General features: G+C 65.0%; 4 protein-coding genes and 2 long non-coding RNA genes across 7 annotated transcripts; 2 read left to right on the forward strand and 4 right to left on the reverse strand.

The window, feature by feature from the left end:
- Nucleotides 1–223: 223 nt before the first annotated feature.
- Nucleotides 224–2,841, reverse strand: PLVAP (plasmalemma vesicle associated protein). The gene is made up of 6 exons (XM_065858223.2): nucleotides 2,394–2,841; nucleotides 1,997–2,087; nucleotides 1,237–1,826; nucleotides 743–866; nucleotides 570–648; nucleotides 224–468 (listed from the first exon to the last, which is right to left on the reverse strand). Exons 1-6 carry the CDS (start codon nucleotides 2,769–2,771, stop codon nucleotides 462–464), a joined length of 1,269 nt encoding a protein of 422 aa, XP_065714295.1. The 5' UTR covers nucleotides 2,772–2,841; the 3' UTR covers nucleotides 224–461.
- LOC136113092 (uncharacterized) lies at nucleotides 2,514–4,860 on the forward strand. Of its 2 annotated transcripts, none has more exons than XR_010652969.2 (3): nucleotides 2,514–3,208; nucleotides 3,527–3,900; nucleotides 4,725–4,860. It is a non-coding gene; the product is annotated as an uncharacterized lncRNA (long non-coding RNA). The 2 variants fall into 2 exon arrangements; XR_011735937.1 differs by having other exon boundaries at nucleotides 3,527–4,636; nucleotides 4,725–4,832.
- Nucleotides 4,861–5,052: 192 nt separating this feature from the next.
- Nucleotides 5,053–7,591, reverse strand: CCDC194 (coiled-coil domain containing 194). The gene is made up of 4 exons (XM_065858495.2): nucleotides 6,988–7,591; nucleotides 5,728–5,824; nucleotides 5,381–5,513; nucleotides 5,053–5,200 (listed from the first exon to the last, which is right to left on the reverse strand). Exons 1-4 carry the CDS (start codon nucleotides 7,315–7,317, stop codon nucleotides 5,053–5,055), a joined length of 708 nt encoding a protein of 235 aa, XP_065714567.1. The 5' UTR covers nucleotides 7,318–7,591.
- A 1,856-nt stretch (nucleotides 7,592–9,447) lies between these two features.
- On the forward strand, nucleotides 9,448–10,881 carry LOC139825698 (uncharacterized). The gene is made up of 2 exons (XR_011735924.1): nucleotides 9,448–9,794; nucleotides 10,580–10,881. It is a non-coding gene; the product is annotated as an uncharacterized lncRNA (long non-coding RNA).
- Nucleotides 10,882–15,083: 4,202 nt separating this feature from the next.
- CILP2 (cartilage intermediate layer protein 2) lies at nucleotides 15,084–21,505 on the reverse strand. The gene is made up of 10 exons (XM_065858458.2): nucleotides 21,067–21,505; nucleotides 20,563–20,661; nucleotides 20,029–20,301; nucleotides 19,616–19,798; nucleotides 19,140–19,298; nucleotides 18,784–19,044; nucleotides 18,552–18,660; nucleotides 18,275–18,432; nucleotides 17,813–18,174; nucleotides 15,084–17,428 (listed from the first exon to the last, which is right to left on the reverse strand). Exons 1-10 carry the CDS (start codon nucleotides 21,125–21,127, stop codon nucleotides 15,398–15,400), a joined length of 3,696 nt encoding a protein of 1,231 aa, XP_065714530.1. The 5' UTR covers nucleotides 21,128–21,505; the 3' UTR covers nucleotides 15,084–15,397.
- A 721-nt stretch (nucleotides 21,506–22,226) lies between these two features.
- On the reverse strand, nucleotides 22,227–27,506 carry YJEFN3 (YjeF N-terminal domain containing 3). The gene is made up of 6 exons (XM_065858454.2): nucleotides 27,401–27,506; nucleotides 25,067–25,175; nucleotides 23,810–23,920; nucleotides 23,626–23,739; nucleotides 23,070–23,220; nucleotides 22,227–22,457 (listed from the first exon to the last, which is right to left on the reverse strand). Exons 1-6 carry the CDS (start codon nucleotides 27,445–27,447, stop codon nucleotides 22,258–22,260), a joined length of 732 nt encoding a protein of 243 aa, XP_065714526.1. The 5' UTR covers nucleotides 27,448–27,506; the 3' UTR covers nucleotides 22,227–22,257.
- Between the last annotated feature and the right edge of the window lie 15 nt (nucleotides 27,507–27,521).

Below are 27,521 nucleotides of genomic sequence, written 5' to 3' on the forward strand. Positions count from 1 at the left end.
TCCACAGGAAGGAGCGGGGAAACAGGGCCATAAATCAGCGAGTGGCAGCTGGTGATTAATCACCCAGAGTGTCCCTTGTCCCCCCGCCCCAACCTGCTCCGGGGGCTCGGTGGCCAAGGGCTTCCCGCTCGCTTGGCCTCGTGCGCTTCCCGTTCCCAAAGGGCCGTGAGCCGGGACGGGACGTTCCCTCTCCCCATCCCAGCCATAGACACCCGCTCACACGTGTGACGAACTGTGCCGGTGCTCAGAGCCGGCTGTATTTACAGCCCTGTTGCCAAGCATGTGGGTACATGAGGGCTCAGGGAAGGGGACAGGGAGGGTGGCTTTGGCCCCCAGCCATGCTGGTGGCCCCCCTGGGGTAGGATGGTGGTTACGGTGCCAGCTGCTCACTCCTGGTTGGGGTTTGCCATCCGTGCCTTGGGCAGCAATTCCTGGTCGTGTCCTCGAGCCCCTGGGCACCGTTAACCGCTGCGGAGAGCGCAGGATCAGGCCCCCTGGCACCCCCAGCCCCTCTGCCAGCTGCCTCCCCCAGCCTGATGGGGTCCGGCACCAGCCCCCCCCCCCCTCACCTGGGGTTCTTCAGGGTGGCCGTGTACTGCTCTATGATCTTCTGCACCGTGCGCTGGATTTCCTCCGTGTTGATTTTCCCTGGGGGGATGGAGCAGCGGGGGCTGAGCAGGGCTGGGCGCAGCCACCATGGGGGGACAGTGACCCCCAGCGAGTCCCCCCCTCCAGGACTCACCCGTGTTCCCGAAGATGCCCTGGTTCTCCAGAACATCCACATAGGAGCCTGTGTTAACAAAGGGGCTCGACCGCCCGCTGCCCAGCGGCACCTGCGAGCCCGTCAGGCCGAAGAAAGTGTCCAGCTGTGGAGGGGAGAGTGGGGGGGTCAGTGCTGGCATGAGGGGCACCCCAAGGTGCTTCAATGGCTTTTCCTGGTGGCCGTGCAGAAGCGTGTGCGCAGAAGTTTGCAAAAGAAAGACGCAAGCGCGAAGAAAACGCATGTGCAAAGTTGCGTGTGCAAAAGTGTGTTTGCAGAAGCGCGCGTGCAAAAGGAAGATGTGCAAATGAAAACGCGTGGTCAAAAAAGAAAGATGCACGTCCAAAGGTGTGTTTGTGCACGTGCGAAAGAAAGATGTACGTGCCTGGCCTCATGTGCTCCCAACATGGCCACAGAGGGTGCCCAGGGCTGTCCCGGTGCCTGGGGATGTCCCCACACCCCAGCAGCTCCCTCACCTTGGAGACCATGCAGAGGCTGAGCTGCTCCTGGAGGTATCCTGCCTGCACCGCCGCTTTGCTCTTCTCCTCCAGCTCCTTCCCCAGCTGCTCCTTCTCCACCAGCAGCTTCTTCTTCTCCTCCTGCCCGCTCTTCACCTGCTTCTCCGCATCCTGCAGCTGTTTCTCCAGCTCCTTCTTCTCCCCGGAGCAGTTGATGTTACACTGGAGCAGGTTCATGTCGCAGATGCCTTTCCCCACGTATTTGGTTTCTCGCTCCTGTTGCCAGAGGAAAAACCCCTCGGTGCGCTGCATCAGCCAGTTGAGCTGCTCGTGGACCGTGCTGCAGCTGTAGGGGCTCAGCATGTTCTTGATGCGCTGGAACAAGTAGCTCATGTCGGACCGCAGGGCCCTGCACTCTTGTTTCAGCAGCCCCAGGTTGTGTTCGGTGGCTTCGCAGACGGTTTTGGTGGTCGTCAGCTCCTGCTGGCAGCTCTTCTGCTCCTCGCTGGTTTTGGTGAGGGTGTTGCCCGCTTTGCGGCAGTTTTCCTCCAGGTCCTTCTTGCTCAGGGTGCTCCGGTTCAGCTGGCTCCGCAGCTCCGCCTTATCAGCTACATGATGGGGGACACACGATTGGGGTGCGTGATCCCCCACCCCAAACTCCCGCCCCACATCTTGGGGTGACTCTGCTGTCTCTGGGGAGGCTGTGGTGGGTCCCTAAGGGGTGTTTGGGGATCCCCAGGGGGTGGGAGTGTTGGGGGGTACTGGGGGGGTCCCTTACCGCTGCAGCTGTTATTGATGAGGGTGACAGCCACATGGCACTGGTCCAGCTTCCTCTTCTGTTGGGTGATGATCATCACCATGTCCTGCAGCTGCGGTGTGGGGAGGAAGAGGAGGGAGGTCAGGGTGTCACGCAAGGACCCCCCTACATCACTTTGCTCCCCCTGGGCAGTGCTGAAGAGCTGGGGGCTGGGGAGGATGAGGATGGGGGAGGGTGAGAATGGGGGGTGCTGGCTCCAGGATGCCAGAGCTGAGAACTCCCCTGGTGCTGGGACCGGGGCACACATCGCCATCAGGCTCTGCCCACCCCCATCCCCGCCAAACCTCGTGCGGCTGGAGCAAGGTCCAGCTCCTTCCAGCACCCACAGGTGGGTCGCTGCCCCCGCCCCGGGTCTCACCTTGGTGATGGGGTTGGCTGTCTGGGTGCTGTTGCATTTCTCCAGCTCCCGTTGCACCTTCTGGGCCAGGACCTGCAGCCCTTGCTTCTCTTTGAGGGTGGCGTTGAGGGTGCGGGTGAGGTTCATGTTCCTGCTCGCCAGGATGGTGATTTTGTTGAAGCGGTCCTGCAGCTGCTTCTCCAGCACCCGCAGGTGGGTGTCCGTACCCCCCTGCGCGTTCCCGTACACCATGAACAGCACCAGCCCCAGGATGATGAGGAACTGGATGAGGGACGTGAAGAGGAAGATGTACTTGATGTAAAACCCACAGTCCCGCTTGGGCATCGGTTCCTTGGACTCCAAACTGAACTTGGCCATGGCGTAGCTGCTCTTCTCCATCCCGCCTGTGCTCTGCGCACCCCACCCCACCGCAGGCCCTTTCAAAGGTGGGGGAGCCGCGCCGGGGCGGAGCTGGCTCCCACCGCCGTGTTTATATTGCTCTATTTAATATTTCCTTCTGCCGGGCTCCTCCCTGCTGTGCCGGATGCCTGCAACCCGCCGGGTTATCACGATGCAGCTTCTGTTTGCGGGACGACTATTGTTCCCGGTTGCTAACGGACAGGGGCGAAGGCTGGGACCCTACTCCCCCCACCCTTGTGCCGGGGTCTGGTGCTCCCCTGGGACACACTCACCCCAAAATAGCCCCTGGCACGGTAGGGGTGCCTGGGGGTTGAGCCCACCAGAGGAGGATCCCACTGCCCCCACTGCGCACCCCGGGTTGGTCCTGGCACCGCGTCCTCATGGGGGGACAGTGGCCGGACCCTGCTGCTCGCCAGGTGGGTGGCACATGGGGACCAATGCTCCACGTCTGCTCTCCTGCGCCTTTCGGGAAGGGTGCGGGCGGGGAGGGATGTGGGCAGGGAAGGATGCGGGCAGGGATGGATGTGGGCAGGGGTGCAGGCAGGGATGGATGTGGGCAGAGATGGATGTGGGCAGGGAGGGATGCGGGCAGGGAAGGATGCAGCCAGGCCCTGGCTGGCAGGTAGGGTAGCAATGGGCTGGGGTGGGTGACATGGGATGAAGCCACCACTGGGAACCTCTGTCTGTGGCACCCGTGGGTGCTGTCACTCCTTAGAGCCACCGTCCTGCCATAGGGAACTGCTCCTGGTCTCCGCTGCTGCATTGGCGCCAGTGACCACAGAGGCGGGGTCTGGGCTGCATAACCAGCCCACCTGGATCTGCGCTGAGCTGAAGCACATTTGGACCCCTCACCACCCTGTCCCCATCCCACGGGAGCCCTGTGCTGTGGCAGAGGGGCCGGCTGTGCCCAGGACCCCCCCAGCTCTGCAGGATGCTCAGGGGGGGCTGCTGCGGGGGCCGCTGACCCCGAGCCGCTCGCTCGCCGTTTCCTGCCTTCTGGCTGCGCCGCGGTCCCCGGGGACCGGAAAGTGTCTGCGATGGCCGGGATGGTGTCGGTCCCCAATCCATTCTCAGCTACTGCCGTTTCCTTCCTGAGCTGCAAATAACAGTGAGTCACCCCCGCCCCCGCGCCGTGGGGACCCTCCCGGGGCTCCGCCGGACCCCTGACCCCGGTGGCTTTGGATGCTCCCCCCGGCAGCCCCCCAGGGGCTCCCCGCAGCCTCCCCGGGTCACTGGGGATCCCAAGGGGGCACCCACTCCCCCGTGGCACTGCAGCCGTACCTCTGTCCCATTTCCCAATTAACCTCCTGGCTATAATTAATCCTCCCCATGCTGTGCGTTGGGGTCAGGCCATGGGAACGGCTCTGCCTGGTTACAAACTGCTGTGGGGCTGGGGGTCCGCATTGGAACCCCCGGGACTGGGGTGCTGTGAAGGGGCTGGTGTTCCCCCCATGGGCTCTGCAGCCCGGGGAACCCCAAATCAACCAGTTGGGGACAATTTCCAGAGTGCACAGAGACACTTTGAGCTGGAAGCTGCCTGCCAGCCCCATCCCAGAGCCCGGCGCAGGGGGTGGTGGGGGCGATGCCCGGGGGGGGCCGGATGCCTGTGCGCTGCCTGCCCTCTGCACAGGATACCGCGGTGGCAGGAAAATCGGCAAACTTTCCCAGAAACCTTCGTCAAAGCGGCATCGAAGATGCTGGGAAGCGGCTGGAAAACAGCAGCAGCTGCTGACCCCTGCGCCCCTCCCGTCCCCGCCTTGTCCTCCGGGATGTCTGGGGGTTAAAGCCTTGCAGGGGGTGTCACGGTTGATAGGGCTGTGGGGACAGCCAGGGGACACGTCCTGGTGAGCAGAGCAGTTTTTATTGCCCAAACACCTGCCCAGAGTTCCCAGTTGCTGGAGCTCACTGGGAATGTGGCTTTAAACCCCCCAGGTGGGAAAAACCGTCCCTGGCTTGAGCTCAAGCTGCTCAAAAGCTGAACGTCCAACCCCTCCGGTCCGGCTGTGCTGCTGCGGCACTGGGACATGCGGTGGCATCGGGACACACAGCGGCATCACAAGAAGTGGCAGGATCAGGACACACAGCGGGAGCAGGACACGGTGACATCGGGACACGGTGACATCGGGACACGGTGACATCGGGACGCACAGGGGTTGGGGGGCTGTCGGGTTTCAGCCCTTCCTGCAAAAAATGGGGGAGCAAAGAGTGAGTCCCTGCATGGCTCCTGCTCCTCTGGGGACACCGGTGACAATGGCGTATGTCAGGAAGAGTGGCTGGACCGGTGACCCCCTCCTCGGCTGTCCCACCACCAGCCACACAGAAAGTACCGGGACGGGGGGCACCTGCGCCCGGTCGCTCGGTCCCTTGTCCGCCGCCGCTGCGCGTCCAGCTCGGTGGCATAGTCCTGCCTGTGGGGACAATGGAGCCGGTGACAGGGTGTCCCTGTCCTCAGGATGGGGGACAGAGGGTCCCCATGGGGAGGGAGGGACAGGGCAGGGTGGTGTGGGGGATGGAGGGTGGGAGTCAGGCTGAGTGTGGGGTTTGGGGGGGATGCTCTGGGGTGACATGGCAGGGGACAAGGACCTTACAGGGTGTCCTCGAGCTCTCTCTGCCGGGCCTGGCACTGCTCCCCCCGCGCCCGCAGCGCTCGCTGCTGCTCCATCACCTCGTCCAGCCGCTGCCGCAGCCCCCGCGCCTGCTCCTCACCCCGCGCCAGCTCCGCTGTGGGACCGAGGGGACAGCATGGTCACCCTGACACCCCAAACCCACCAGGCACGGTCCCCAGAGGGAGTGTGGGTGCAGGACCCCTCGTGTGGGGTGACAGGGGATTTGTACCCAATGCCGCTGCTCCCTGGGGGTGGACAGATGGATGCAGGGGATGGACAGAGGGACACGGGGGATGGACAGGCGGATGCAGGGGACAGACAGACCTCACCTTGCAGAGCTGCCTTGCCGCGGGCCAGCTCAGCCCGCTCGCGCCGCAGGGCCACCAGCTCGTCCCCCAGCGCCGTGACATTGACCTCCAGCCTGGCCTGGGGAGAGGGGACACGGTGGCGTGGGGACAGGGATGGGACAGTGTCCTCTGGACTCTGCATCTTCTGCCAGAGCCCTGTTCCTCCTCATCACTGCCCTGTGTCCCCAAGCTGTCCCCAAGCTCCTGGGGGCTTTACATCGCCCCATCAAGTTTCTCAAAGGAGTCGGGATATGGATTTAGGGAAAATCCTTTCCCAGAGGGATGCCCATCCTGGGGAGGATGCTGGGGCACCGCGGATGTCACGGGTCACTCAAGCGCTCCATGGGTGGCATCCCTGGTGCCAGGGAGGGGACAGAGGTCACGTGAGCCGCGTCCCCAATGGCCGCACAGCCCAGCCCCACTCCCAGCCCCATTCCCGGGAAGCCGGAGCATTTTTCCAGCCTCTCCAGACCGTTGTTCGGCCGGATGAGCCCGGAGGGGCGGCGGGACCCGGCTCTTCCTCCAGGCTGTGCCGCGGCACCGGGGCCGGGCCCTTTCCCAGCCGGGGCAGCAGCTAAAAATACCCGGGAGGAGAGAACCGGCAGCTCCGCACCGGCCCCCGCAGCCGCTTTGGGACGGGGTAATTACACATGGGCAGAGCAGCTGGGTGACGGCTGGGAGAGCAGGAGCAGGGCTGTGCCGAGGGACCGGGGGCAGGTGGAGGTCCCGTTTTGGGGTGTCCCATGCAGGGAGGTGGCTGCGCACCCACAGGCTGCTTATCACCCTTCCCAGCTCATCTTTGCTCTCTGGATCATGGAATCATTTGGGATGGAAGACACCCTCAGGATCATGGAGTCCAACCATAACCCACCCCGGCACTACCCCCTGTCCCTGAGAACCTCATGTCCATCTGTCCAACTCTCCAGGGATGGTGACTCCAGCACTGCCCTGGGCAGCCTGTTCCAATGCTCCACAGCTCTTTGGGGAAGAAATTGTTCCCCACATCCAACCTCAACCTCCCCTGGCGCAACTTGAGGCCGTTTCCTCTGCTCCTGGCGCTTGTTCCTGGGGAGCAGAGCCCGATCCCCCCTGGCTCCAAGCTCCTTTCAGGCAGTTCAGAGATCAGAAGGTCTCCCCTCAGCTCCTGTTCTCCAGGCTGAGCTCCCCAGGTGTCTCAGAACCCCCCTTCTCCACAACCAGGTGGCCAAGGACCCCCCCGTCCCCAACCCCCCCAGCACCTACCGCCCGTTCCCGGCAGGATGCCAGGCTGGCGTTGACCTTCCTGGTGTCACCGCGGGCGCGGGCGATGTCCCTGCGCAGAGCATCCCCGACCTCAGCGCCCGCCGCCGCCGCGCGCTGCAGCCGCGCTCGCTCCCGCTCCAGCTCGGCCAGCCGGGTCCCCAGCTCCCGGCTCTCGTTCGCCGCCCGTTCCCGGCAGCCCTGCAGCTTCCCCAGCGCCTCCGAGCGCCACACCATCACCGCCACCGCCACCGTCACCGCCGCCACCAGCACCAGCAGCGCCGCGCACAGCCCCAGCACCTTCAGGGTGGCTTTGGGCACCGTGGGGTCCATGGTGGGTCGGGGACGCTCGCCCGCTCCGGTGGTGGCTGCTTGGGATGTGGCAGCATCCCCAGTGCAGGTCACTCCCTGGGCTGCCGTAATTGCTGCCTGTGGGTTGTTGTTGGTTTTTTGTTTTCCTTTTTTATTCTATTTCTCACCAAATGCTGCTTTGGGCTGTGGTTTCGCACAGGTCACAGCCCAGAATAGGCTTTGTTTGTGCTGGACGTGGGACAACGCGCTGTGCCTGCGCACAGCCGTGGGTGACAGCGCAGGGACAAGCGGGGATGCAGCTGGGGTCCCGGGGGGTGTTGGGGGCACTGAGGCTGCTGTCTGCCCCAGGGGTTTCTGCAGCACCCCCTGGCAGCAGGGCTGGGGATCCAGGTCAGCAAGGGCAACAAAATGCTGGGTTTTCACAAGGTTTTAATGGAAATAGGTTAGAACTTAACTTACTTAACTCTAAAGTACCTGTCTGTGGACACCTGGACTCAGGGCAGCCCGGTTGTGTCTCTGTCCCCTCCAGCCTGTGCCCCAGTGTCCTCCCTTGCCCTTAGTGGATGGAGGGACATCATCTCCCCAGGGTATCCCCATGGTGACAAGGGTGAATTTGGCGAGCAAGGGGGTCAGTGTAGGTGGCTCTGGGACAGGAGCAAGCAGGTGACACCGCGCCCACTGCCACCCCCAGAGCCTGGATGGGGACAGTCTGTCCTCGCCCCGCACCAGGGGACAGGGAATCAGCGGAGCCCGTGGTCCTGGCTCGTGGGGCTCAGCGGAGCCACTTCCAAACCAGGACACCCAGGATGATGATCCAGAGCCAGGTCCCACCCCAGTCCTCGCTTCCTGTGCCCTGCAGCTTCTTCTGCAGGCGCTCGTTCTCCAGCTGGATCCTGTCCCTGAGGGGAGGACAGTGACAGTCGGTGACAGAGTGCAGGGCTGGGGACAGCGGGGGGGAGCATGGGGCTCACCTGATGATCTGCAGGTCCCCCAGCTGCTCCTGCTGCTGGGCCAACTTTGCCCTGAGCACCTGGTTCTGCTCTGTGGGGAGGTGACAGTGCGGGGAGGTCAGGTGACACAGGGGACAGGGATCTGGGTGTCCCACAGGGGCTGGGGATCAGTGTGTCCCGGGGGCTGGGGATCAGGGTGGCTGAGGGGAAAGGGATCAGGGTGACCCAGGGGACAGGGATCTGGGTGTCCCAGGGAATCAGGGTGTCCCAGGGGATGAGGATCAGGGTGTCCCAGTGGATGGGGATCAGGGTAGACCAAGGGGACAGGGATCTGGGTGTCTCAGGGAATTAGGGTGTTCCAGGGGATGGGGATCAGGCTGTCCCAGGGCATCAGGGTGTCCCAGGGGACAGGGATCAGGGTGGCCAAGGGGACAAAGATCAGGGTGGCCAAGGGGAGAGAGTTCAGAATGACCCGGAGGACAGGGATCAGGGTATCCCAGGGAATCAGGGTGTCCCAGGGAATCAGGGTGTCCCAGGGAATGGGGATCACGGTGTCCCCGGGGCTGTCGCCTGTCCCCAGTTCCCCGCACACCCCCCCCAGCACTCACCTTGCAACTGGGCCACCCTGGCAAGCGCCTCCTCCAGCTGTGTCGCCCCCCACGCTGTGTCCCCGGGCACCACGGAGCCCGTGTCCCGCTGGCAGAGCATGGCGGGGAGCGTCACCGCCAGCACCACGGCGACCACCCCGATGGCCACGGCCGCGTACGCGCCCCACGCCGGCTTGTCCGCCATCCTGCGCGGGGCCGGGAGACACTGAGCTCTGCACCAAAACCCGGCGGTTTCGGTTCTGCAGGAGGGGGCTGGATTTCCTGGAAATCACGTGGATTTGAGAATGCGCGCTGCCTGCAGCGGGCAGGGGCGGGCAGGGACGGGCAGGGGCGGGCAGGAACGGGCAGGGACGGGTAGCGACGGGCCGGGGCGGGCAGCGACGGGCAGGGACGGGCAGCGACGGGCAGGGACGGGCAGGAACGGGCAGGGACGGGCAGCGACGGGCAGGAACAGGCAGGAACGGGCAGGGACGGGTAGCGACGGGCAGGGACGGGTAGGAACGGGCAGGGACGGGTAGCGACGGGCAGCGACGGGCAGGGACGGGCAGGAACAGACAGTGACGGGCAGCGACGGGCAGGGACGGGCAGGAACAGACAGTGACGGGCAGGGGCGGGCAGGGACAGTCAGGGACGGGCAGCGCTCGGACGGTGCTGCGGCCCCCCCCCATCCCCATGGAGCCGGTGCCACGGAGGGGACAGGGCTGAGCCAGCTCAGGGCCCCCCCCAGGAGCTGTGCTAAAATCCTGGGGGGGCGGTCGATGCATTCCCTGCGTTTCTCAGCAGGGAAATGCCCCCCCAGCGAAGGCAGCGGCGACCGGTCCATTGCTGCCCCCCCCCCCCCCAACGCAGCATTTGGGGGGGGACAGGGGAGGCAGCTCCCGGGTCCTGTCGCTGTCCCGTGTGAGGCTGGGAGATGGGGACATGGACTTTGGGACACAAGGTATGGGGTGCGATATTTGGATATAGGGTGCGTGATATAGGATGTGGGATGGGGATATGGGATGTGGGATGGAGAGGATGGGATATGGGATGCAGAATATAGGAGGGGGGGTGTGGAATGCAGGATATGGGATGTCAGATATGGGGTGAAGAACATGGGGTATGGGATGAAGGATATGGGAATATGGGGTGTGGGATGCAGGAATATGGAATGTGGGATATGGGTTGCAGGAATACAGGATATGAGAAGTGGGATTAAAGATATGGGAATGTGGACTATGGGGTTTGGGATGTGGAATGTGGCATATGGGATGGGGGATGCTGGATGCGGGATATGGGACATGGGATGCAGGATATGGGGATATGGGATGCAGGATATGGGGATATGGGAATATGGAATGTGGGATATGGGATGCAGGATATGGGTTGTGGGATAAAGGATATGGGAATATGGGATGCAGGATATTGGGATATGGGATGTGAGAATACGGAATATAGGGTATGGGATGCAGGGATATAGGATGTGGGATGAAGGATATGGGATGTGGGAATACGGAATATAGGATATGGTTTAAGAGAATATGGGATATGGGATGCAGGAATATGGGGTAGGGGATGTGGGAATACAGAATATAGGATATGGGATGCAGGGATATAGGATGTGGGATGTGGGATGCAGGAATATGGGGTATGGGAATATGGGATTTGGGATGTGGGAATATGGGAATATGAGCATCCCCGGCTGGGTGGGAACCGGAGGGTTGGGGGGCTCCTGTGTTTTCACAGCTGGTGCCACCGTCCCTGTCACCACAACCGTGCCAGGGAGCTGAGACCACCGTCCCCAGGGCTGCTCCGGCCACATCCTGGCGCATGGGGACAGCACCTTTCCTCCCCCCAGCTCCAGAAATAGCCGTTCCACTTTTAGTGTTTTTATTCCGCTGCTCCATGTGATAGAAAAACCAATGGCTGTGAAATTAAAAACACACAACATATTTACCAAACTTCAAGTTTTTGAGTCAGATTTTCAGCATCTGGAGAATTAAAAGGTGCTGGCAGATTCGACGAGCTGTCAGCATAAAGGCTTTAAATATGTTGTTATTATTATTTATGGTCTGGAGCCTGAAGAGGAACCCAGGCCAAAGGTTTCAAAAATAGCCTGAAAAATGGGAATGGATGTTTTTTCCAGAACCAGCTCACTTTGAACAGCGAGATATTGAGATGCAACTCTTAAAAAATATATTGAAAAAGCAACTGCGAAAGGAATGCGCACCGTCAAGGGCTGCCCCGGAGCCACCCCGGCGCGATGGAACCGGGTCCCGGCTTCGCAGAGCGAATGTCAGTGCTCCGGGCAGCCTTTTTCCCTTTCCCCTCTGGTTTTCCCCCAAATCCTGGTCCCCAACTGCCCCTTTCCCAGAGTAAACACAGCAATAGGTCCCGGTGCCCCCGCTTTGGGAGGGATTGGGGGTCTCTCCCCTCGTGTTCAGGGGCTGTTTGTTTTCCTGCTCGGGCAGGTTATCCAGGGAGTGCCGGGAGTGGAGCGGCAGCTCTTGGCCAGACGGCCTGGAATTCGGCAGCTGGATCCCGCCCGGCCCCGCCATCGCGGCACAGACGGGGAGCTGGCACCTCCCGTGTCCCCCCGCGGCTGGACACGCCGGGACGCTCCGCTTTGGGCTCCCCGGGGATGCTTTGGTTTGGGATTCCCAGGGTTTGGGGTCTCTGGGGATGCTCTGGGTGTCAGAGGATGCTCACGCTTGGGGTCCTCGGGGATGCTTGGGTTTGGGGTCCCTGGGGTTTGGAAGTTCTGGTTTAGGGTCTCTGGGGTCACCAGGGATGCTCTGGATCCCTGAAGATGCTCAGGTTTGGGGTCCCCAGGGATGGTCCAGATTTGGAGTCCCTGAGGATGCTCACGGTTGGGGTCCCCAGGGATGCTGCAGTTTGGGCTCCCTGGGGATGCTCTGGATCCCTGAAGATGCTCAAGCTTGGGGTCCCCAGGGATACTCAGATTTGGGGTCCCCAGGGATGCTCCAATTCAGGGCAGGGAGCAGAGGAGACGCCTCTGTCCCCCCCGGCAGGATGCGGCCCCCAAAGCTGCAGAGCTGGGTGTGGAGCAAAGCAAAGATGCCAGTGAGGACAGGGTGTGCAGGGGCACATTTTTTGGGCTGCCAGGGGCTGGGGTCAGCACACGGGGGCAGCTCCTGCTCCGCTCAGCCCCGGGGAGGTGGTCAGGCAGCACAGCCCCCCCAGCCCCTCGGGGGGCTGAGATCCATGTCCCGGGCGGGCACAACGCCTCTGCTTTTCCCTTTCATCCCTTGCCTGTGCCTGTTCCCTTTCAGCCTGAAACGTGGGTTTCTCTCCTATTTTGGGTTGGCTTTTTGGCTGCTTTCTTCTATTATTTTAATTTAGGCACTGTCATTATATTTTCCATTATTTAAAAAAAAAAGAAGAGAATGAGAACGAGCAGCTTCCCAAGGCCCTTTCCAGTTCCCGGCTGCTGCTCAGAGCAGCTTCTGTTCCCGGCCAACACTGGGACGTGTTCGTGGGGCACATAGTCACCCCCTTCCCGCAGCCCCGCTCCCTCCTCCCCATGGAACACTGGGGGTTTTGGGGCGATGCACCCCAATGCGGGGATGTTGTCGGGGGGGGATAAACAATCAGCAGCCCCATCCCCGCCACAGGGGCCCCGGCAGCACCGAAGGACGTGCCGATGCGCCGACACACCATCCCGCTCATTTACGTTGGGCTCCGGCCATCCCTCAGTGCTGGCGGGGCGGGACGGGAGCTGCTCCCTGGCTCCTTTTTCTCTTCCTCACTTTTCTTATTCCCTTTCAACCCAGGGCAGGGGGGGTAACAAGAAGCAGCTGAGCCCCCTCCAATCACCCCCACCTGCCTTTCTTGTCACCATCCCGCCAAGGGACGGGGTCTCTCTGTGTCCCCTCACCTGCATCCCGTGGTCCTGCCAGCCATCCCAGGATGTTTCCATCCCTGTCTCTGCAAGGGGGGAGCAGGGCAGCGTTTGACCCACGTCACCCACCCCAAAACCCACAGCTGGGGCCCCCCGTGTGCTGTCACTTGCCCAAAGCTGTGGGGGTGTCCAAGGGGATCCTCACTCCGGCCCCATCCTCCCACCTGCCCATGGCAGGGCTGAGCTGGGACCGCTGCCCGTGCCAAATAAAACCCCAAAAGAAAAAGGAGCTTTGACACCACAGCTGTTGCCGAAAACTCCTCTGGGCTCCTCACCCCGCAGTCTTGGGGTTCAATATGGGGTGCCCCCCCGGGTACCCCACTCTGGAGCCACCATGGGTCGTGCGGAGCCGCGTGCCAGTGGTTTCTGCTGACGATTATGAGAATTGGAGACAAAAGCGGCCCAGCTGGCAGCCCTGGACACTCCACTGTGCAATCAGCCCAGCTCGGCATCGCCTGCAAGCCGGGAGGGGCCGGGGGGGTTATTTTGGTACCTGATGATGCTCCACAGCACCCAGGTGGGGTGTGGGTCTGACTGGGGACATTCGCGGATCGAGGTGCCCCTTTTCGCTGGGGCCGGAGCGTGTGTGACCCTCGGGATGGGGGCTCCACAGAGGATCCCCCACCCTGGCGGGGGTGATGAGCAGGAGGGTTTGGCTGCAGCCCCCCCAGCCCAGCCCCTGACCCAGGGCGGGTTTCCAGCCCTCAGGAATGTGGGGCTGGGCCGGACACCCAGCACGGACCTCCCGCACCCCGGCACATCCCTGCATGTCCCCCCCCTCCATCCCCCTGTCCGTGGGACCGGGGGGAGCCCCTGGCTCCTCCTTGGCCCTCCCGACCTCCAGATCCCCGAGGGTGCAATGTTGGGGGTCCCGCGGGTGCAGATGGGGCCGGTGCGGGGGAGCGATGCTCAGCACATGGTGATGTTGCACTGTGGCTGATTTCACCATTTTTTCCCCCATTATTTTTTCTTCCCGCCACCATAAATAGCAGCAGAGCTGCAGGGGCCGCTTCCATCTGCCCGGCCGGAGCAGCTGCCCTGGACCAAGCCAAGCAGATGGTGGAAAACAATCCTGCTGCTGGCACTGCCCCGGCGCAGCCCCCCGTCACCAGCCTCCCCACAGTGGGGGACATGGTCCTGGTGGGACATGCGGCACCTTGGTTTTGGGGGGGTCCTGGTGTCTCAGGTGCCAGCTCTCCGATGTCCCCATATCAAGTCCCACCCAGGCGGGATGGGATTTGGCAGACGCCCCCCGCCCCACTGTGTCCGCCCCCCCCCCCCGGGTGCCCCGTGTCCCCTTTGATCTCGCAAGTGGCCGCATCCAGTATAAGGGTGAAAAAATGCCACGTTTGGGCCAAACTGTGTTGTAAAAGGGAAATGTTGTCCCGGGAGCTGAACGGGGGGGGTTGGCCCTATAAAAGCCGCCTGTTCCATTACAGCATCCACCAGGAGAGGGCATGGGGCGGGGGGGGGTGCTTGCAAATCCCCCTCCCCCCAGTACCTCTGTGCGGGACAGACGGACCTGGTTGGGGTCAACCAGTGGGTGCCCAGCTCCTGCATCTGATGCATCCCCATGCTGGGGGGGGGGCGTCACAGGGCTGGATGGGCGCCCCCCGCCCCCCGCTGCCACGTCCCCTGGCCACAGGGATCTGGCACCGGTCCCCCCCGCGCCGCTGCCAGATGCTGAATGGGGCCCAAGGCAAACAGGAGCTGCCGGGACGGAGCTACCGTGCAGGGTGGGAGGTGATGGAGGGGGGGGTACACGTCCCTGCGTCCCCCTGCTTGGGTCTGGACACCCCCCCGGAGAAGCCCAGCAGCCAGGCGGGTGTACACACAACTGTATTTCGTAATAAATAATGTACAAATCCGCACGCTCCTGCTGTCGCCGCTCGCTCGTTGCCCCCGTGCACCCCGGGAGCGGGGGGGTCGGTCCCTGTGCTGTGGAGGGGGGGTTAAAAATACTCCTTTTTTTTTTCTGGGAAAAAGGTAACTGGGGCAAAACACTTCCAGGGCAAAGGAGCCGGGTGGGTGGCAGCAGGACAGCTGCAGGATCGGGTCCATCCAGGCGCCGCGCTGAAGTTCAAGGGCACCGAACCTGGTGTCCCCTGCATGTCACCCACCGCCGAGCCCCCAAGAGCGCATGGAGGGCTTTATATCCCCATCCTTGGGTTTTTCCCCAAAAAAGAAACCCCGTTTTTCCTTCGGGGGTGCAGGGCAGGGATGCAGCGGGTGCTCCCAGCACCCTTGGCACGGGCACATGGGACCCCCTGCCATCGGGCAGGGGACACCCCTTCCCCCCCCAGCCCCTTCCCCTATTGGCTTCCACCCCCGTTTTGATTCTATTTTATTTAAATAACCCCCACGGGGGCCGCGGCTCCGCTGCCGGCACCACTGGCACCGCGGTCCCCGGGGGCTGAGCACCAAGAGCTGCCCCGCACGGGGCGGGGGTTGAGGGTTAGGCGGGGTGATAGGGACTCCCCACTGTCACCCATGTCCCAGCGGTCCCACTGTCCCCGGGGGGGCACGGCTGGAGGGTCCCACTCCCCAAGTCCCCCCCCTCGGTCGTTATAAATGAGTAAAAGCAACGGGGAAAGGGAGGGCAGCGCTGAGCTGGGGAGGGGGCGCAGGGGGGGCCGTGGTGCTCACGGTTCCCCCCAGCTCCGGCCCGTCCTCTGCCTGCTGCCGGGGGTCCGGCGGGCGGCCGTGGGGCCGGGGGCTTGAGCGCCGGAGGCAAAATCCATCACGTCGGGGGGAGCCCCGCGCATCTCCCCGGCCCCCATCTCCCGCCGGATCTCATCCAGCGCCTGGGCCGGCGCCGTCAGCAGCCGCTGGAAGAAACTCTGGCGTCCCGCTGGCCGCTCGTGGCAGGTGAAGGTGACGGCCGTGCCCGTGTCGGCCTTCATCTCCCGTGAGAAGCCGTCGGAGGTGCCGTCGAAGCAGCGGCCGATGGCGATTTCCTTGGCCAAGCGCGGGTTCTGGTCCGTCACCGTGTAGATGCCGTAGTTGTGACCCAGCGGGTCGACCGGCGCCAGCATGGTGAAGGCGGCCGTGTGGTTGTTCTCGGCCACCGGCGGGTGACGGCTCAGGTAGTCCCGGAGGAGGTTGTTGATGGCCGTGCGGCGGCAGCTGCCTTGGGGGATGATGGAGACCAAGGTGCGATCCACCAAGCTCTGGTCGAAGAGCATCCCGCTGCACTTGAACTCCACGCAGGCCCCCGAGGTGTTCTCCAGCAGCATGTCCCGCACGCTGCGGGTGTCCCGCAGCCCGTAGAGCTGTCCCCGCGTGCGGGGGTGGCTGCCCCCCAGGTTCCGGGACCTCACCATGTACTCCTGCGGCCCCTCGATCTGCACCTTGATGAAACAAGCCCTGAATTCTTGAGGGTTGGGCCACCACGAGAGGTAGTCGCCGGTCCAGGAGGTCAGGTCGCTCTCCTTGAAGGGCACCACGTTGTACTCGTACTTGTCCACCTCCACGCGGTAGAAGCGGAGGTGGTTGGCGCTGACCGGCGCCTCCTCGCACTCCTCGAGGCTGCGGTAGGGGTAGATGGGCCCGTTGGTCTCATCGACATTGTTGGGGTCGGGCTTGGCCACGTTGATTTGGAAAGCCGTCTTCTTCAAGTTGGGGTCATCGTGGTCGGAGCGGCGGTAGCCCAGCTTGCCCAGGTAGGGTTGGGACACCCCGATGGCGTTGGGGTTGAGCTTGGGGCTGGAGGCCACGGCTTCCAGCTCCTCCCCACCCAAGGTGGCGGTGACGTAGGCCGAGTAGGCATCGGGGCGCTGGCTGTCGCAGAAAGCGGGCAGACAGGCGCCGTTGGGACCCGTCACCACGCTGTCGAAGCGTCCCCAGGCCCGGGGGTTGGCCGGATAACCAGGCTGGGGCTCCAGGTTGATGAGGCTGATGACCACCCCTTCCAGCTGCTCGTAGGGGTTGAACTTCTCGTTGGCGTAAGCCCTGACCTTCACAAAGCACCGGCGGTCCTCCGGCACGTCCAGGTTGAAGAGACGCCGCTCCCGGATCTCCAGGTTCCCCACCAGGAAGGTTCTCTCCTCTCTCTTCCCCCGGCTCCCCCCGGCCGGCCGCAGGACCCCTTCCTCCTCCCACAAGCCGGTTTCGGGATTCAAGGACCACAACTTCATCTTCTGCAGGTGCTCCGGCATCCAGACCTGCCCCGCGTCCATCCGCACCTCCACCGGCCCCGTCTGCAGCGCCGCCCCTGTCTCCCCTTCCTGAAAATCCACGGCGAACATGCCGTAAGTCCGCAGAGGGACGATCTCCCCCTCGGCGTTGGTGAAGCTGAGGTCGCTGGAGGCGGCGCTGGCTGTCGCCATGTCCCTGGGGTCCAGGAAGGTGACGCTGGCTTTGACGGTGCCCTTGAAGACCTCCCCAGAGGGACGGAGGAAGGTGCCGGCGGGAAGGACGAGCTCCCCGATGGGTTCCTGGCCTCTCGCCTCCCCCAGCGGGATGACGTTGCTCTGGTTGCCGTCCAGCTCCACCGGTTCCTTCTTCCGCAGCATCTTGACCTCCTGGTAGACGGTCCCACCGCGGCGGTCGAAGGGTAGGACCTTGACGGCATCTATGAATCTCTGATGCCGGTCCACAAAGCGAACAACCAAGCGCTGTGTGTCCGGCGGCACCTCGATGGTGAAGGAGCCTTTGTAGCCGGTGAAGCCGACCTTAGAATCAGAGAATCATTTTGGTTGACCCTCAGGATCACCGAGTCCAACCATAACCCACCCCAGCACTGCCCCATGTCCTGAGAACCTCATGTCCGTCTGTCCAGCCCTCCAGGGATGGTGACTCCAGCACTGCCCTGGGCAGCCTGTTCCAATGCCCCACAGCCCTTTGGGGGAGAAATTGTTCCCAGATCCAACCTCAACCTCCCCTGGGCAACTTGAGCCCGTTTCCTCTGCTCCTGGCGCTTGTTCCTGGGGAGCAGAGCCCGACCCCCCTGGCTCCAAGCTCCTTTCAGGCAGTTCAGAGATCAGGTCTCCCCTCAGCTCCTGTTCTCCAGCCGAACCCCCCAGGTCCCTCAGCCGCTCCCATCACACATCCCTCACCTTCCTCCCGCCGAGGAAGATCTGCCCGAAGCGCAGGGGCTCGCCGGTGTCGGCCGCCGTCACCCGTCCCTGCACCAGGACGCGGGGCTGGGCGCAGGGGCCGCAGCCGCATTCGGCCACCACCTTGACGGGCAGGAGGGACCCGGCACAGGGGATCTCCCGCAGTTCCATCCTCCGCACCCCGCAGCAGCGCCCCGCGCCGCCCCCGCACCCCGATTCCTTGGCCGGGTTGCCAGGACACGGGGTGGGCGGGCAGCGACCCACGTTGTAGTAGCGGGAGCCGGCGGCATCTTGGGGACACTCGCTGGGCAGCTCCACCAGGCTTGGCTCTGGCTCTGGCTTACAGCTCTGCTGGCCCTGGGCTGGAGGGGACGGTGGGGACAGGGGGTTAGGGTGACCGTCCCCACTGCACACCCCAGCCCGGGGTGATGCCGCGGCTCACGCAGCCCCTCCTGTTCTCACCCAGCACGGTGAGCTGCGCCGGTGCTGATTTGGTGACACCCGCCTCGGTGCTGGCTTTGCAGTGGTAGGTGCCCGCCTGCTCCGGCGTCACCCCCCGCAGCACCAGGCGGCTGCTGTAGCGCAGAACCTTCCTGTCCAGCAGCGTCCCATTGTGGTACCTACAGGGACAGGGATGGGGACAGGTATGCAGACGGGGTGGGTTCAGCAGGGACATGGTCAGCGCTGCCATCCCTGGCCGTCCCCAGTCCCAGTTTTGCGCCACCGTGACCCCACTCACCAGTAATATTTCTTGGGGACGGGGGTGCCTGAGGCTTTGCAGCAGAATGTCACCTCCTGCCCGGCCACCCACACCTTGGCCTTGGGGTGCAGCACCATGTAGGGCTTCTCTGCGGGGGAAAAGGCAGCGGAGGGTGCAACAAGCCGCGGCTGCCCCCCCAAATCGCCCCCCCCCACCCCGTGTATCCCCCTGAGGGGTACACGGTTCCCCCAGCCCCCCTTGTGATGCTCACCCAGCCTGTGCAGCGTCAAATGCGCCACCGCCACGCCGGAGCCGTTGGAGACGATGGGTGCCAGGGCGGTGGCGAAGCCATCACGGTGGGCGCTGACGTTGGCAGGGGTGTCCTGGCACAGGCCCCCCGCGGCAAAGCGCCCGTGGGCGTCACTGCGCGCCAGCAGCACCGGCGGGCGGCCCTCCAGGTAGATGCGGGCGTCCGGCAGTGCCACCCCGCCGGCAGTGACAACGGTGCCCTGCAGCGTGTGCCCGGGGCAGGCTGCGGGGTGGCACCGAGCTCAGACCCCGCGGCTGCACCCGGGGCCACCAGGCGGGTGGGGGGCACCAGGAAGGGGGTCCCCAAGGGCGGGTTACCTGGGCAGGGCTCGGGGGGACATTTCTGCAGCTCAGTGGCGGGGCCGGCGCACGGCACCTTCTTGGTTTTCTTGCAGCTCCGGCGCCGCACGCGTGTCCCGGCACTGCCACAGCTGCGGGAACAGGGACCCCAGGGCCCCCACTCCATCCACGCCGGCTCTGCGGGGGACACGCTCAGGCATCCCCTGAGCCCCCAGCCCGAGGTGACCCTGCGCTATGAGGACACCAGGGCATCCCCAAAACCCCAGGAGGCTCCATCCACCCCCAGCTCGGCCCCTGCGTGCCCCCCCCAAGCTATTTTTACCAGCACCGCCTCTGTTATTGCAATTAAGTTGACGATGTGCAGGTGGCCGCAGCTTCACCCAGGGAGCTGCCGCGTCGGTACGGGGGCACCCACCGCTGCCAGCATCGCCACGGGAACCCCGTGTCACCGGGAGAGGAGCTGTGGAGCCAGTGGGAGTCTCGGGGGTCCCTACCTGGGCAGGGGCCGGCGCTGCACGCCCGACGCTCCACGGCTTTGCCCTTGCACTTGACCTCCTTGAGCGCGACCGCCAGGCGGGCGTTGACGCAGCGGCGGGTGCGGGTCTGGGTGCCGCTGCTGCCGCAGGCGCTGCGTGAGCAGGGGCTCCAGGACGACCAGTGCGACCAGTAGATGTGCTCTGGGAGGGTGCAGAGGCATTAAATGGGGACCCACCAGCCACACCCAGCACGATGGGAAGGGATGCTGCCCCCCTATGATGCCCAAGAGGTGATGGCTGGAGATGGGGGTTCTGGTGTGGGATGTGACAGCGGGAGGGGGGTGACACGTTAAAGGAGAGCACAGCAATGGTACGGAGCCCCTAAAAGCACTGGTGGAACTGGGGGGGAAAACGGGGGTTCCAGCACTCACCCAGCGGGCAGAGGAAGCGGATGTGGTAGTTGGAGCAGGTCTTGCCCCGCGGCTGCTCCTTGTTGAGGCAGCGAAAGCCCTTTTTGGGGCTGGCGTGCACCACCTCGCCCACCTCCTCGGGCAGCTCCCAGGCGGTGGTGCGGGCCTGGATGGCCACCGGCCGCTCGCACACGCGGCCCCGGTAGTAGAAGCGGATGGCGTCCAGGCTCTCGAAGTCCCCGTCCCCGCCGGGGTGGTCGATGTTGAACCACGACGTCCACTCAGCTCCTTTGCCTGCGATGTAGCCGGCCCTGAGCGCATGGGTGGGGAGCGGGAGCCCTGGCCCTAAGCGCCCCAGCGTGCTACCAGGGCTGGGGACAGCTTGGGGACAAAGGACGAGGGGATGGAGGGTAGCGGGGGATGCGCCGTGGAGCGCCACATCCCTCTTGTCCTTTGGAGACGCTGCCGTGATGAGAAGTGCCAGCTCACGGTGGCGTCACTTTTGGGGTGTCCCAGCCACAAGTGACACCCATGACAGTGTCAGGACAGCCGTACCTGCCGTGTCCAGGTCGAGTTCCGCCAGGCTGGGAGCTGCTTTCCAGGGTTTCCTCCCCCCGTCGCTCTTCCCCGGCTCCAAGTCGTTCTCCAGGGGCTCTGGGGGGAGTAGAAGGTGGGGACACCCGGCACCAGGACACCCAGTCCCCGGGACACCCAAAGCACCCAGCTGGTCCCCTGCAGAGCCAGCTGAGCGTTCCTGCAGGTGCTCTGCCACCTGGTGCCAGAGTAGCCAGGGTTGGCGGGGACACGACGCGTGGCACATCCCCACCCCTCCGGTGACATGGTCCAAGCTGCCCTGAGCCACCCCAATGCGTCCTCTGACCAGCAGGTGCCAGAGGGACTGCCTCCAGCGGTGGCCACAACCCCGGCACACATCTGGCCCTGGCACATCTGGCGAGCGCACAGCCCCGTCCCCATCCCACCCCATATCGCCCCCCGGGGAGAGCGGCGATGTCCCCGGCCGATGGCACCGCTGGGTCCCCGTGTCCTGGTTCACCTTACCTGTGGCGCCAGCACCGTGCAGGGCGGCCAGAGCCAGGAGGGCCAGCGCCAGCTCGCCCATGGTTGCCCCCGCGGCGGCGACTGCGAGCGCGGCAGCGCTGCCGGTCTATATATGAGGCAGCCGGCAGCGATCGGCTCCTGGCACCCGGCACCGGCGGCTCTGCCGGGGGCTGGATCGGTGACAAGAGGGAAGCGGGAAGGAGCCCTCCCCGCCGAGCCGACCGCGCTGCCGCTCGCCGCTCCAGCCCGGGAAACTTGAGGGTTTGTTTTTGCAAAAGCTGCTAAAATTGGATGTGCTTGGGAATGCGGAGGGGAGGGAAGGGGAAAAAAAGCCGAGCGGGCCCGGGCTCGGCGCTGCTGCGGTCGGGGTCAGGGTGCCAGCGCTGTCCTGGCACCGCTGCCGTGGGGCACGGCGGGCTGGGGGTGGCCGTGCCGTGACCTGTCCCGCGTGGGTGTGCCGGGGCTGAGCCCGAGCACAACTCGGTGCAGCCGTGGCCCCCCCCGGGGCTGCAGGACACAAAGTGCCCAGAGGCGCTGGAGAGTGATGGGGAAGGGGGGGGTGATGAGGTTGGGGGGGTCACCCCCAAAGCGCAGCTGCCCATGGTGGGGGTGCAGCCCCTCCCGCAGCCCGGCCGGCGGAAATCCCGCTGCATTCCCCGCATTCCCCGAAACTCCGGCTGCACTGAGCGCCCCGGGGGGGAAGAAGCTCCCAGTGCAGGTCACGTACACCCCCTGGGCTGGGACAGGTGGGGACGGTCCCAACGGTGGCTCGTCACTGCTGTCCCCGGTAATTAAACCCCCGTAATGAGGCGGATGCTCCCACAACCCTTCCCCAGTGCATTGGAGGATTTCGGGCTATGGGGGTGCTGCGACAGCACTGGGGACACCCCAGTCACCTAAGGGATCCTGCAGCCACCCATGGACCCCGGCAGCTGCTCATGTCCCCGTCGGCTGGGTGACAGAGGAGGTCACACCAGATCTGTCCCCAGAAGTGGGTTGGTGACAGGTTGCAGGGAACACGGCATGGGGGGGGTCAAGCCACGGATGGGGACAAGTCGCCCAGCGTGGAACTGACTCCCGACACAAGCCCCCAATCCAAACCCTGCCGGGGGTCACTGTCCCCTCGCCCCATGTCCCCAGGCAGACACGGACCCTGGGGATGAGCCACCAAGTGCTTTATTCCCGGGGGGGTCACAGGGCCACCACGCACTCGGTGCCGGGATACTCGGGGGGGTTGAGCTCAAACTTCTTCTGCACGTCGTAGGGGAGGAAGCGCCCGGCCACGAAGTGCTGGCGGCCCAGGAAGCGCCGGGCACACTCCTTGGGGGCCGCCAGGGACACCAGGACATCGGGGCTGATCCCACCGCTGCCCCCGGCCTCCGCGTCCCACCCTGAAAACAGACACGGGATGGGGGTCACGGGGTGGTCCCTGGGTGATGCCCTGGGGGGGGAGATGGGGAGGATGGGGAGGGCGCATGGAGGATGGGTTCACGTCACCCCCAGCATCATTGCCCAACACGTGTGCCCCCCCGGCACCGCCACCCCGTGCGGCTCCGGCCGCGTTCTGGCACCGGCGCAGGCTTTTTTTGGTGAGGATTCACCAGCGGCCGTGCCGAGGGCTCCTGTTTGCTCCTGTGGGCGCGGGGGGGGGGAACGCGGCGGGGGGGTTGTGATGGCATTTCCAGGCCTGGCCACCAGACACCCGGGTGTTTTCAAATTACATCATGTCTCAGTTCGGGGAGTTTGTTATTTACCGTGGATGCCCTGAAACGCAGCCGTGGGGAGCGGCTGCCAGCCTGGGGGACGCTGCCAGGCCGGGCGGGGGTGCGGGGGGGTCCCCGGGGGTGTCCCCACCCTGCAATGGCACCGCGGGGGCTCCCCGGTCATGCAGGCGCCGAGCCCAGGGTGACGATGCACTGGGCAGGGTGACAAGCCCGCGGTGTGGGGACATGGGGCGGGGGGGGGTCGCAGGGTGCCGGGGGGGTGCTGAGCGCGGCGGGGACCTGAGGGCACATCCAGGCTGACGATGGGGATGCGCAGGAGCTTGAGGGTGGCCAGGATGGCGGCGCAGGGCTCCCTCCCCTCGGGCGCCTCCGCCTCGGCGCCCAGCACCGCGTCCACCACCGCGTTGTAGGCGTCGTTGATCAGCTGCACCTGGGGGGGGACACACGGCGGGCAGTGGGGTCCCCCGGCCACCGCACCCCCAATAGGGGAGCCCCGCGTGGGGATCCCGTCTTCCTGCAGCAATAAATTCACCCGGTGGTTGCTGCCAACAAAATGCGTCCTCCCAACAAGCCAAAGCGGGGGGGACGGGCAGCGCCCGGCACGCCGAGACGCGCGGCCCCGGCCCGGGCAGCGATTTCGGGTCACATTCCTCCCGCCGAGCGCGACGCGTCCAACAACAACAGAGCCGGTGGCTGGCGGGGCCGCTGGATTTCATGGCATCCCCGGGCTCCCAGCAGAGCCGCAGGCAGCGGGGGCGGGAGGGAATCGAGCGAAAAACCCACAAGAATAATAAACTCAAGCACGTCGTGCGGCGAGCGCGGCGCGGGGACTCACCTCGGTGGGGAGGTAGGACAGGAAGGGGATGTCCATCTTCTCACACTGCGTGGTGAAATCGCGGTACAGGGGGTCCGGGGAGCGCTTGGGGTAGAAGATGGTGGGTTCGTAGTCCTGCGGGGTGGAGATGGGGTGTTGGAACCCGGCGCCGTGCGGGGATGAAGAGGAGGAGGAAGGTACCTACAAAGATGCGCAGGTGCCGGGCGCACACCAGCCCGATGGCGCCGTTCTGCGCCGGCCCGCACACCACCAGCACCGTGGGCTGCTTCCGCGGCAGCGAGGGCAGCGGAAAGGCCTGTGGAGAGGACACGGGGACATGGTGACGCCACCCAGCCCCGTCCTCCCACCTCAGCCCTGAGGGTGGCAACCAGAGCAAGGGACATGGGGACCACGGCTTGGGGGACAAAGGGACCCATGGTGGTGCCCAAGGTGAGATGGGGATGACACCCATGGCAAGATGGGGCATGTGATGGGATGGGGACGATGCCCACGGTGGGATCGGGATGTCCAAGGTGGGATGGGGATGGCACCCATGGCAAGATGGGGCGTGGGATGGCATGGGGACAATACCCATGGTGGGATGAAGATGGCACCCACAGCAGGACACAGATGTCACCCAGGGCAGGACCGGGCATGCAGTGAGATGACGATGGTGCCCATGGTGGGCTGGGGATGACACTCAAGGCAGCACGAGGACGATGTCCAGGCCATTGCCGGTGCCCGGTGGGCCGGGGCTCCCCGCCAGCCCGCAGGGAGGCGGCCGCACGCTCCGCATACCAGCAGCCGGCGAAAGGACGTTTGTGTTTATCCCTTGATGGATTCTTTCCTGCTCACGGAACCTGGCTCCTGGTCCCGTCCGAGCGCCAGAGCCCTGAGCGGCACAGCCCGCGCACAGCCGGACACAGCCTGGTCCTGCCCTGGGGCCGTGGCTGCGAGGACGTGCCGGGAGGGGACGGTGCTGGGGACCCCGGCTGGGTGGGGGGATGCCTGAGCTGGGGCTGTGGATGCTCTGCCTGCCTCAGGTATGTGAGGAAGAGGAGGATGCTCAGCCCCATGAGGAGGATGCTCATCTCCATTCTTCCCCATTTGGGCCAGAGATCTTGTGACACTGGGGGTCCCTGGAGGGGTGGGACCAACCACAGGATCCAGAGATGTTTCAACACCCAAATGTTTCCCCTCCTCAGGCGACTCCTCTGCCCATGAAGGGGGGGCCAGAGCGCGGCGCAGACGCCTCCCATGGAAAAGCTGAGCGGGGCAGGCGCGGAGGCACAAAGGCGCCCTTGATGCTGCACCTCGCTCGCCCCAAATGCCCAGAGCCCGGCTGCTGCCTCCTCCTCCTCCTCTTCCTCCTCCTCCTCACATCCAGCACGAGCACTCAGGTTTCCAGCAGGGGGGGAGCAGTGCTGGGCACGGGGGGTCCCCAGCCCCGCTGGCCACTCACCTTGGTGACAGCCATGGCGCAGGCGTGTCCCCAGATCTCGATCAGCTGCTGCCGCCCGAACCGATAATCCTCCAGCAGCTCCTTCTCAATGGCCGCTGCCTCTGCCTTGCTGCGGGGGGAGCAGACGGCAGTGAGGATGGGGACATCCCCCCAACCCTGGAACTCGCCCCTCGGGACCCCCATCCAACTCCAGAGTGTGGGGCAGGGGACGCTTGGGGACACAGGGCTGGGGGTCCGCGGGGCTCAGGGCGGGCACAGCCAGCGGCTCGGGGCTGGGGACACGCATGGCCCGACCCCATGGGCTGGGGGCTGCGTTCTGTGCAGGCACGGCCCTGGCAGCGTCCCCGGGCTCCCGAGGATCGGGGCTGTTACATAAAAGCGAACAATGCTGCGGTTGTTCCTTCCCTGCCGAGCCCAGAAGTTGGCAGGGCCGGGGAGCCTCCAAATTGGATCATAATTGCTCACATCTGTTGGCTTCACCTGCGCCGCGCAGGGAACAGCGTGTGCCGGGCTGGCGGGTGATGGATGGGACCGGGACATCTGGCCCCCGGGAGAGGATGGAGCCGGGATCCCGGTGCTCCAGGGCTGGAAACCCTGCGCCCCGTGGGGGATTTGGGGTTCCCCGGCCACACTCCTGTTTTGGGGGTTCCTCTACCCCCTGTGTATCCTGGCAGACCCCACGGCCCCAGTGACAGACCCCAGGAAAGCCTCATCCCATCCTTTTCCATCCGTTCCCTCCTGTTCCTGTCCCCAAGTCACTGGTGCCCTCTAGCGAGTCCCAGCCCGGCCCCACAGCAGGGTCCCAGTGCACAAATAGGGGGAAAAAGGGGCTAAATCCAGCCCCCAGTCCCCCCTCCCGCGCCGGGGCTGGTGGGGCCGAGCGGGCTCCGGCGCAGCTGTGTTGTTGGTCACCCAACAACGGGCACGTTCCTGGCTCTGACAAAACCCCCGGGGGAGAACATTGTCCGTAATCGCTGCTGGCAGTGGAACCTGGTCCACAGCCCGGGCTGGCTCCCGCCGGCCTGGCAGTGTCCCCAGGGAGGGGGGGACACATGGCGGGGCTCCCTAGGGGCTGGCTCGTTGCCCACCCGGGAACAGCGTCCCCCCCAAACGCTCCGGGGTGCACGATCGCTACCAGCCCTCCCTGCTCCCCCCGGGCTTTGCTATAGGGGCTGGGGGTGCAGTGGGGGGGAAATGCTGCTCCTCTCCCCTGCTGGGGTAGATACCCGGCAGAGCTCAGGGAGACCCAGCAAAGCCCAATCTGACCCAGTTCATCCCAGTTACTGGTGCCTTCTGGAGGGAACGGGCGATGATCGAGGCTGCTGGTGCCCCAAGGGAATCAGAGACCTTGTGGGACATGGGAGGGAGAGGAGCTGAGGGATGAGGGGCTCAGAGTCCCCCGCACCGTGTCCCCTTTGCACCCCAGCCCTGGAGTGGGACATCCCGGGCTCTGCATCCCAGTTCTGCATCCCAGTTCCGTGTCCCATCTCTGCTTCCCAGCTCCACATCCTAGTTCTGTATCCCGGGTCCACATCCCTGCTCTGTATCCCGGGTCTGCATCACTGCTCCATATCCCGGGTCCACACCCCGGATCCCTGTTCCCTCTTTGATCCCACCTCCATATCCCAGTTTTGTACCCTGGGTCCGTATCCCAGTTCCACATCCCAGTTCAACATCCCAGCTCCCCATCCCAAATCTGCACCCCAGGTCCCCATCCCGGCGCCCCCCGCTCATCTCTCCCCGGCACTGCTCGGCTGCGGGACCCCCCCTGTCCTCACCGGGGGGACCGCGGAGGCACCAGCCCCTCCCGGGACCCGGGACCCCCCCGGCGGGTCCCCCTGCTCCGCTTCCCGCGCGTCTGCCGGCGACATCCCCGCCGCAGCCATGGAGACCCGGGATGCAGTTGCTCTGGCAACCGAGACTATTTGGGTACCAGCCCCCCCCTCCCGCCGCGGCTCGGGGGTGCGAGAAGCCGGGGTGGGACTGTCCCGGGGGACACGCGTGGGGACGGCGTGGGGCTGGAGGAGTCGCCGTGTCCCGGCCCGGAGGAGCATCAGGGAGGGCAGGAGCTGCCCCGACGGGGGTCCCCGGGGGGTCCCGTCCCAGCACCGGGACCGCGGGACCCCCAGCGCCCTCCCGGAGTGGCCACCCGGCCCGGGGCTCACTGGGGTCCCCACGACATCCCTGCGGACCAGCCGGGGGGGGCACCGGCTGGAGGGTCCCGGCCATGCCGGGTGTGAACCCCCGCTGCGGGCACACGGTGGGACCCCAGTACCCCCATCCCAGTGCTCCCAGTGCACGGTCCGTGGGTCTCCCGGGGGGTCCCGCACTCACCTGAGGTAGCGGGGGGGCTCCCGGGCGGGGCGGGGCGCGGAGCTCATCCCGAGCGGCGGGACGGGCGGCGGAGCCCTCGGGAGCGGCGGCGGCAGCGCGGACCCCCAGGCGCTCGGCGGTG

This window comes from Patagioenas fasciata, chromosome 27, assembly GCF_037038585.1.
Source record: "Patagioenas fasciata isolate bPatFas1 chromosome 27, bPatFas1.hap1, whole genome shotgun sequence".
NCBI lineage: Eukaryota > Metazoa > Chordata > Aves > Columbiformes > Columbidae > Patagioenas > Patagioenas fasciata.

What these genes read in the sequence shown, in the direction of transcription:
- YJEFN3 (XM_065858454.2), bottom strand. Translation starts at nt 27,447, where the DNA reads ATGAGCTCCGCGCCCCGCCCCGCCCGGGAGCCCCCCCGCTACCTCAG. An exon ending in CCCGGCACCTGCGCATCTTT is followed by an intron (nt 23,740 to 23,809) that starts GTAGGTACCTTC and finishes TCCACCCCGCAG; the next exon opens with GACTACGAACCCACCATCTT. An exon ending in CAGCCTGGATGTGCCCTCAG is followed by an intron (nt 22,458 to 23,069) that starts GTCCCCGCCGCG and finishes GTCTGTTTTCAG; the next exon opens with GGTGGGACGCGGAGGCCGGG.
- CILP2 (XM_065858458.2), bottom strand. Translation starts at nt 21,127, where the DNA reads ATGGGCGAGCTGGCGCTGGCCCTCCTGGCTCTGGCCGCCCTGCACGGT. An exon ending in CCGCTTCCTCTGCCCGCTGG is followed by an intron (nt 19,799 to 20,028) that starts GTGAGTGCTGGA and finishes GCACCCTCCCAG; the next exon opens with AGCACATCTACTGGTCGCAC. An exon ending in TCTTCCTCGGCGGGAGGAAG is followed by an intron (nt 17,429 to 17,812) that starts GTGAGGGATGTG and finishes TCTGATTCTAAG; the next exon opens with GTCGGCTTCACCGGCTACAA.
- PLVAP (XM_065858223.2), bottom strand. Translation starts at nt 2,771, where the DNA reads ATGGAGAAGAGCAGCTACGCCATGGCCAAGTTCAGTTTGGAGTCCAAG. An exon ending in CAGCCAACCCCATCACCAAG is followed by an intron (nt 2,088 to 2,393) that starts GTGAGACCCGGG and finishes CCCACACCGCAG; the next exon opens with CTGCAGGACATGGTGATGAT. An exon ending in GGGCATCTTCGGGAACACGG is followed by an intron (nt 649 to 742) that starts GTGAGTCCTGGA and finishes CCATCCCCCCAG; the next exon opens with GGAAAATCAACACGGAGGAA.
- CCDC194 (XM_065858495.2), bottom strand. Translation starts at nt 7,317, where the DNA reads ATGGACCCCACGGTGCCCAAAGCCACCCTGAAGGTGCTGGGGCTGTGC. An exon ending in CATCCTGCCGGGAACGGGCG is followed by an intron (nt 5,825 to 6,987) that starts GTAGGTGCTGGG and finishes CCCTCTCCCCAG; the next exon opens with GCCAGGCTGGAGGTCAATGT. An exon ending in CGGCAAGGCAGCTCTGCAAG is followed by an intron (nt 5,514 to 5,727) that starts GTGAGGTCTGTC and finishes TCGGTCCCACAG; the next exon opens with CGGAGCTGGCGCGGGGTGAG.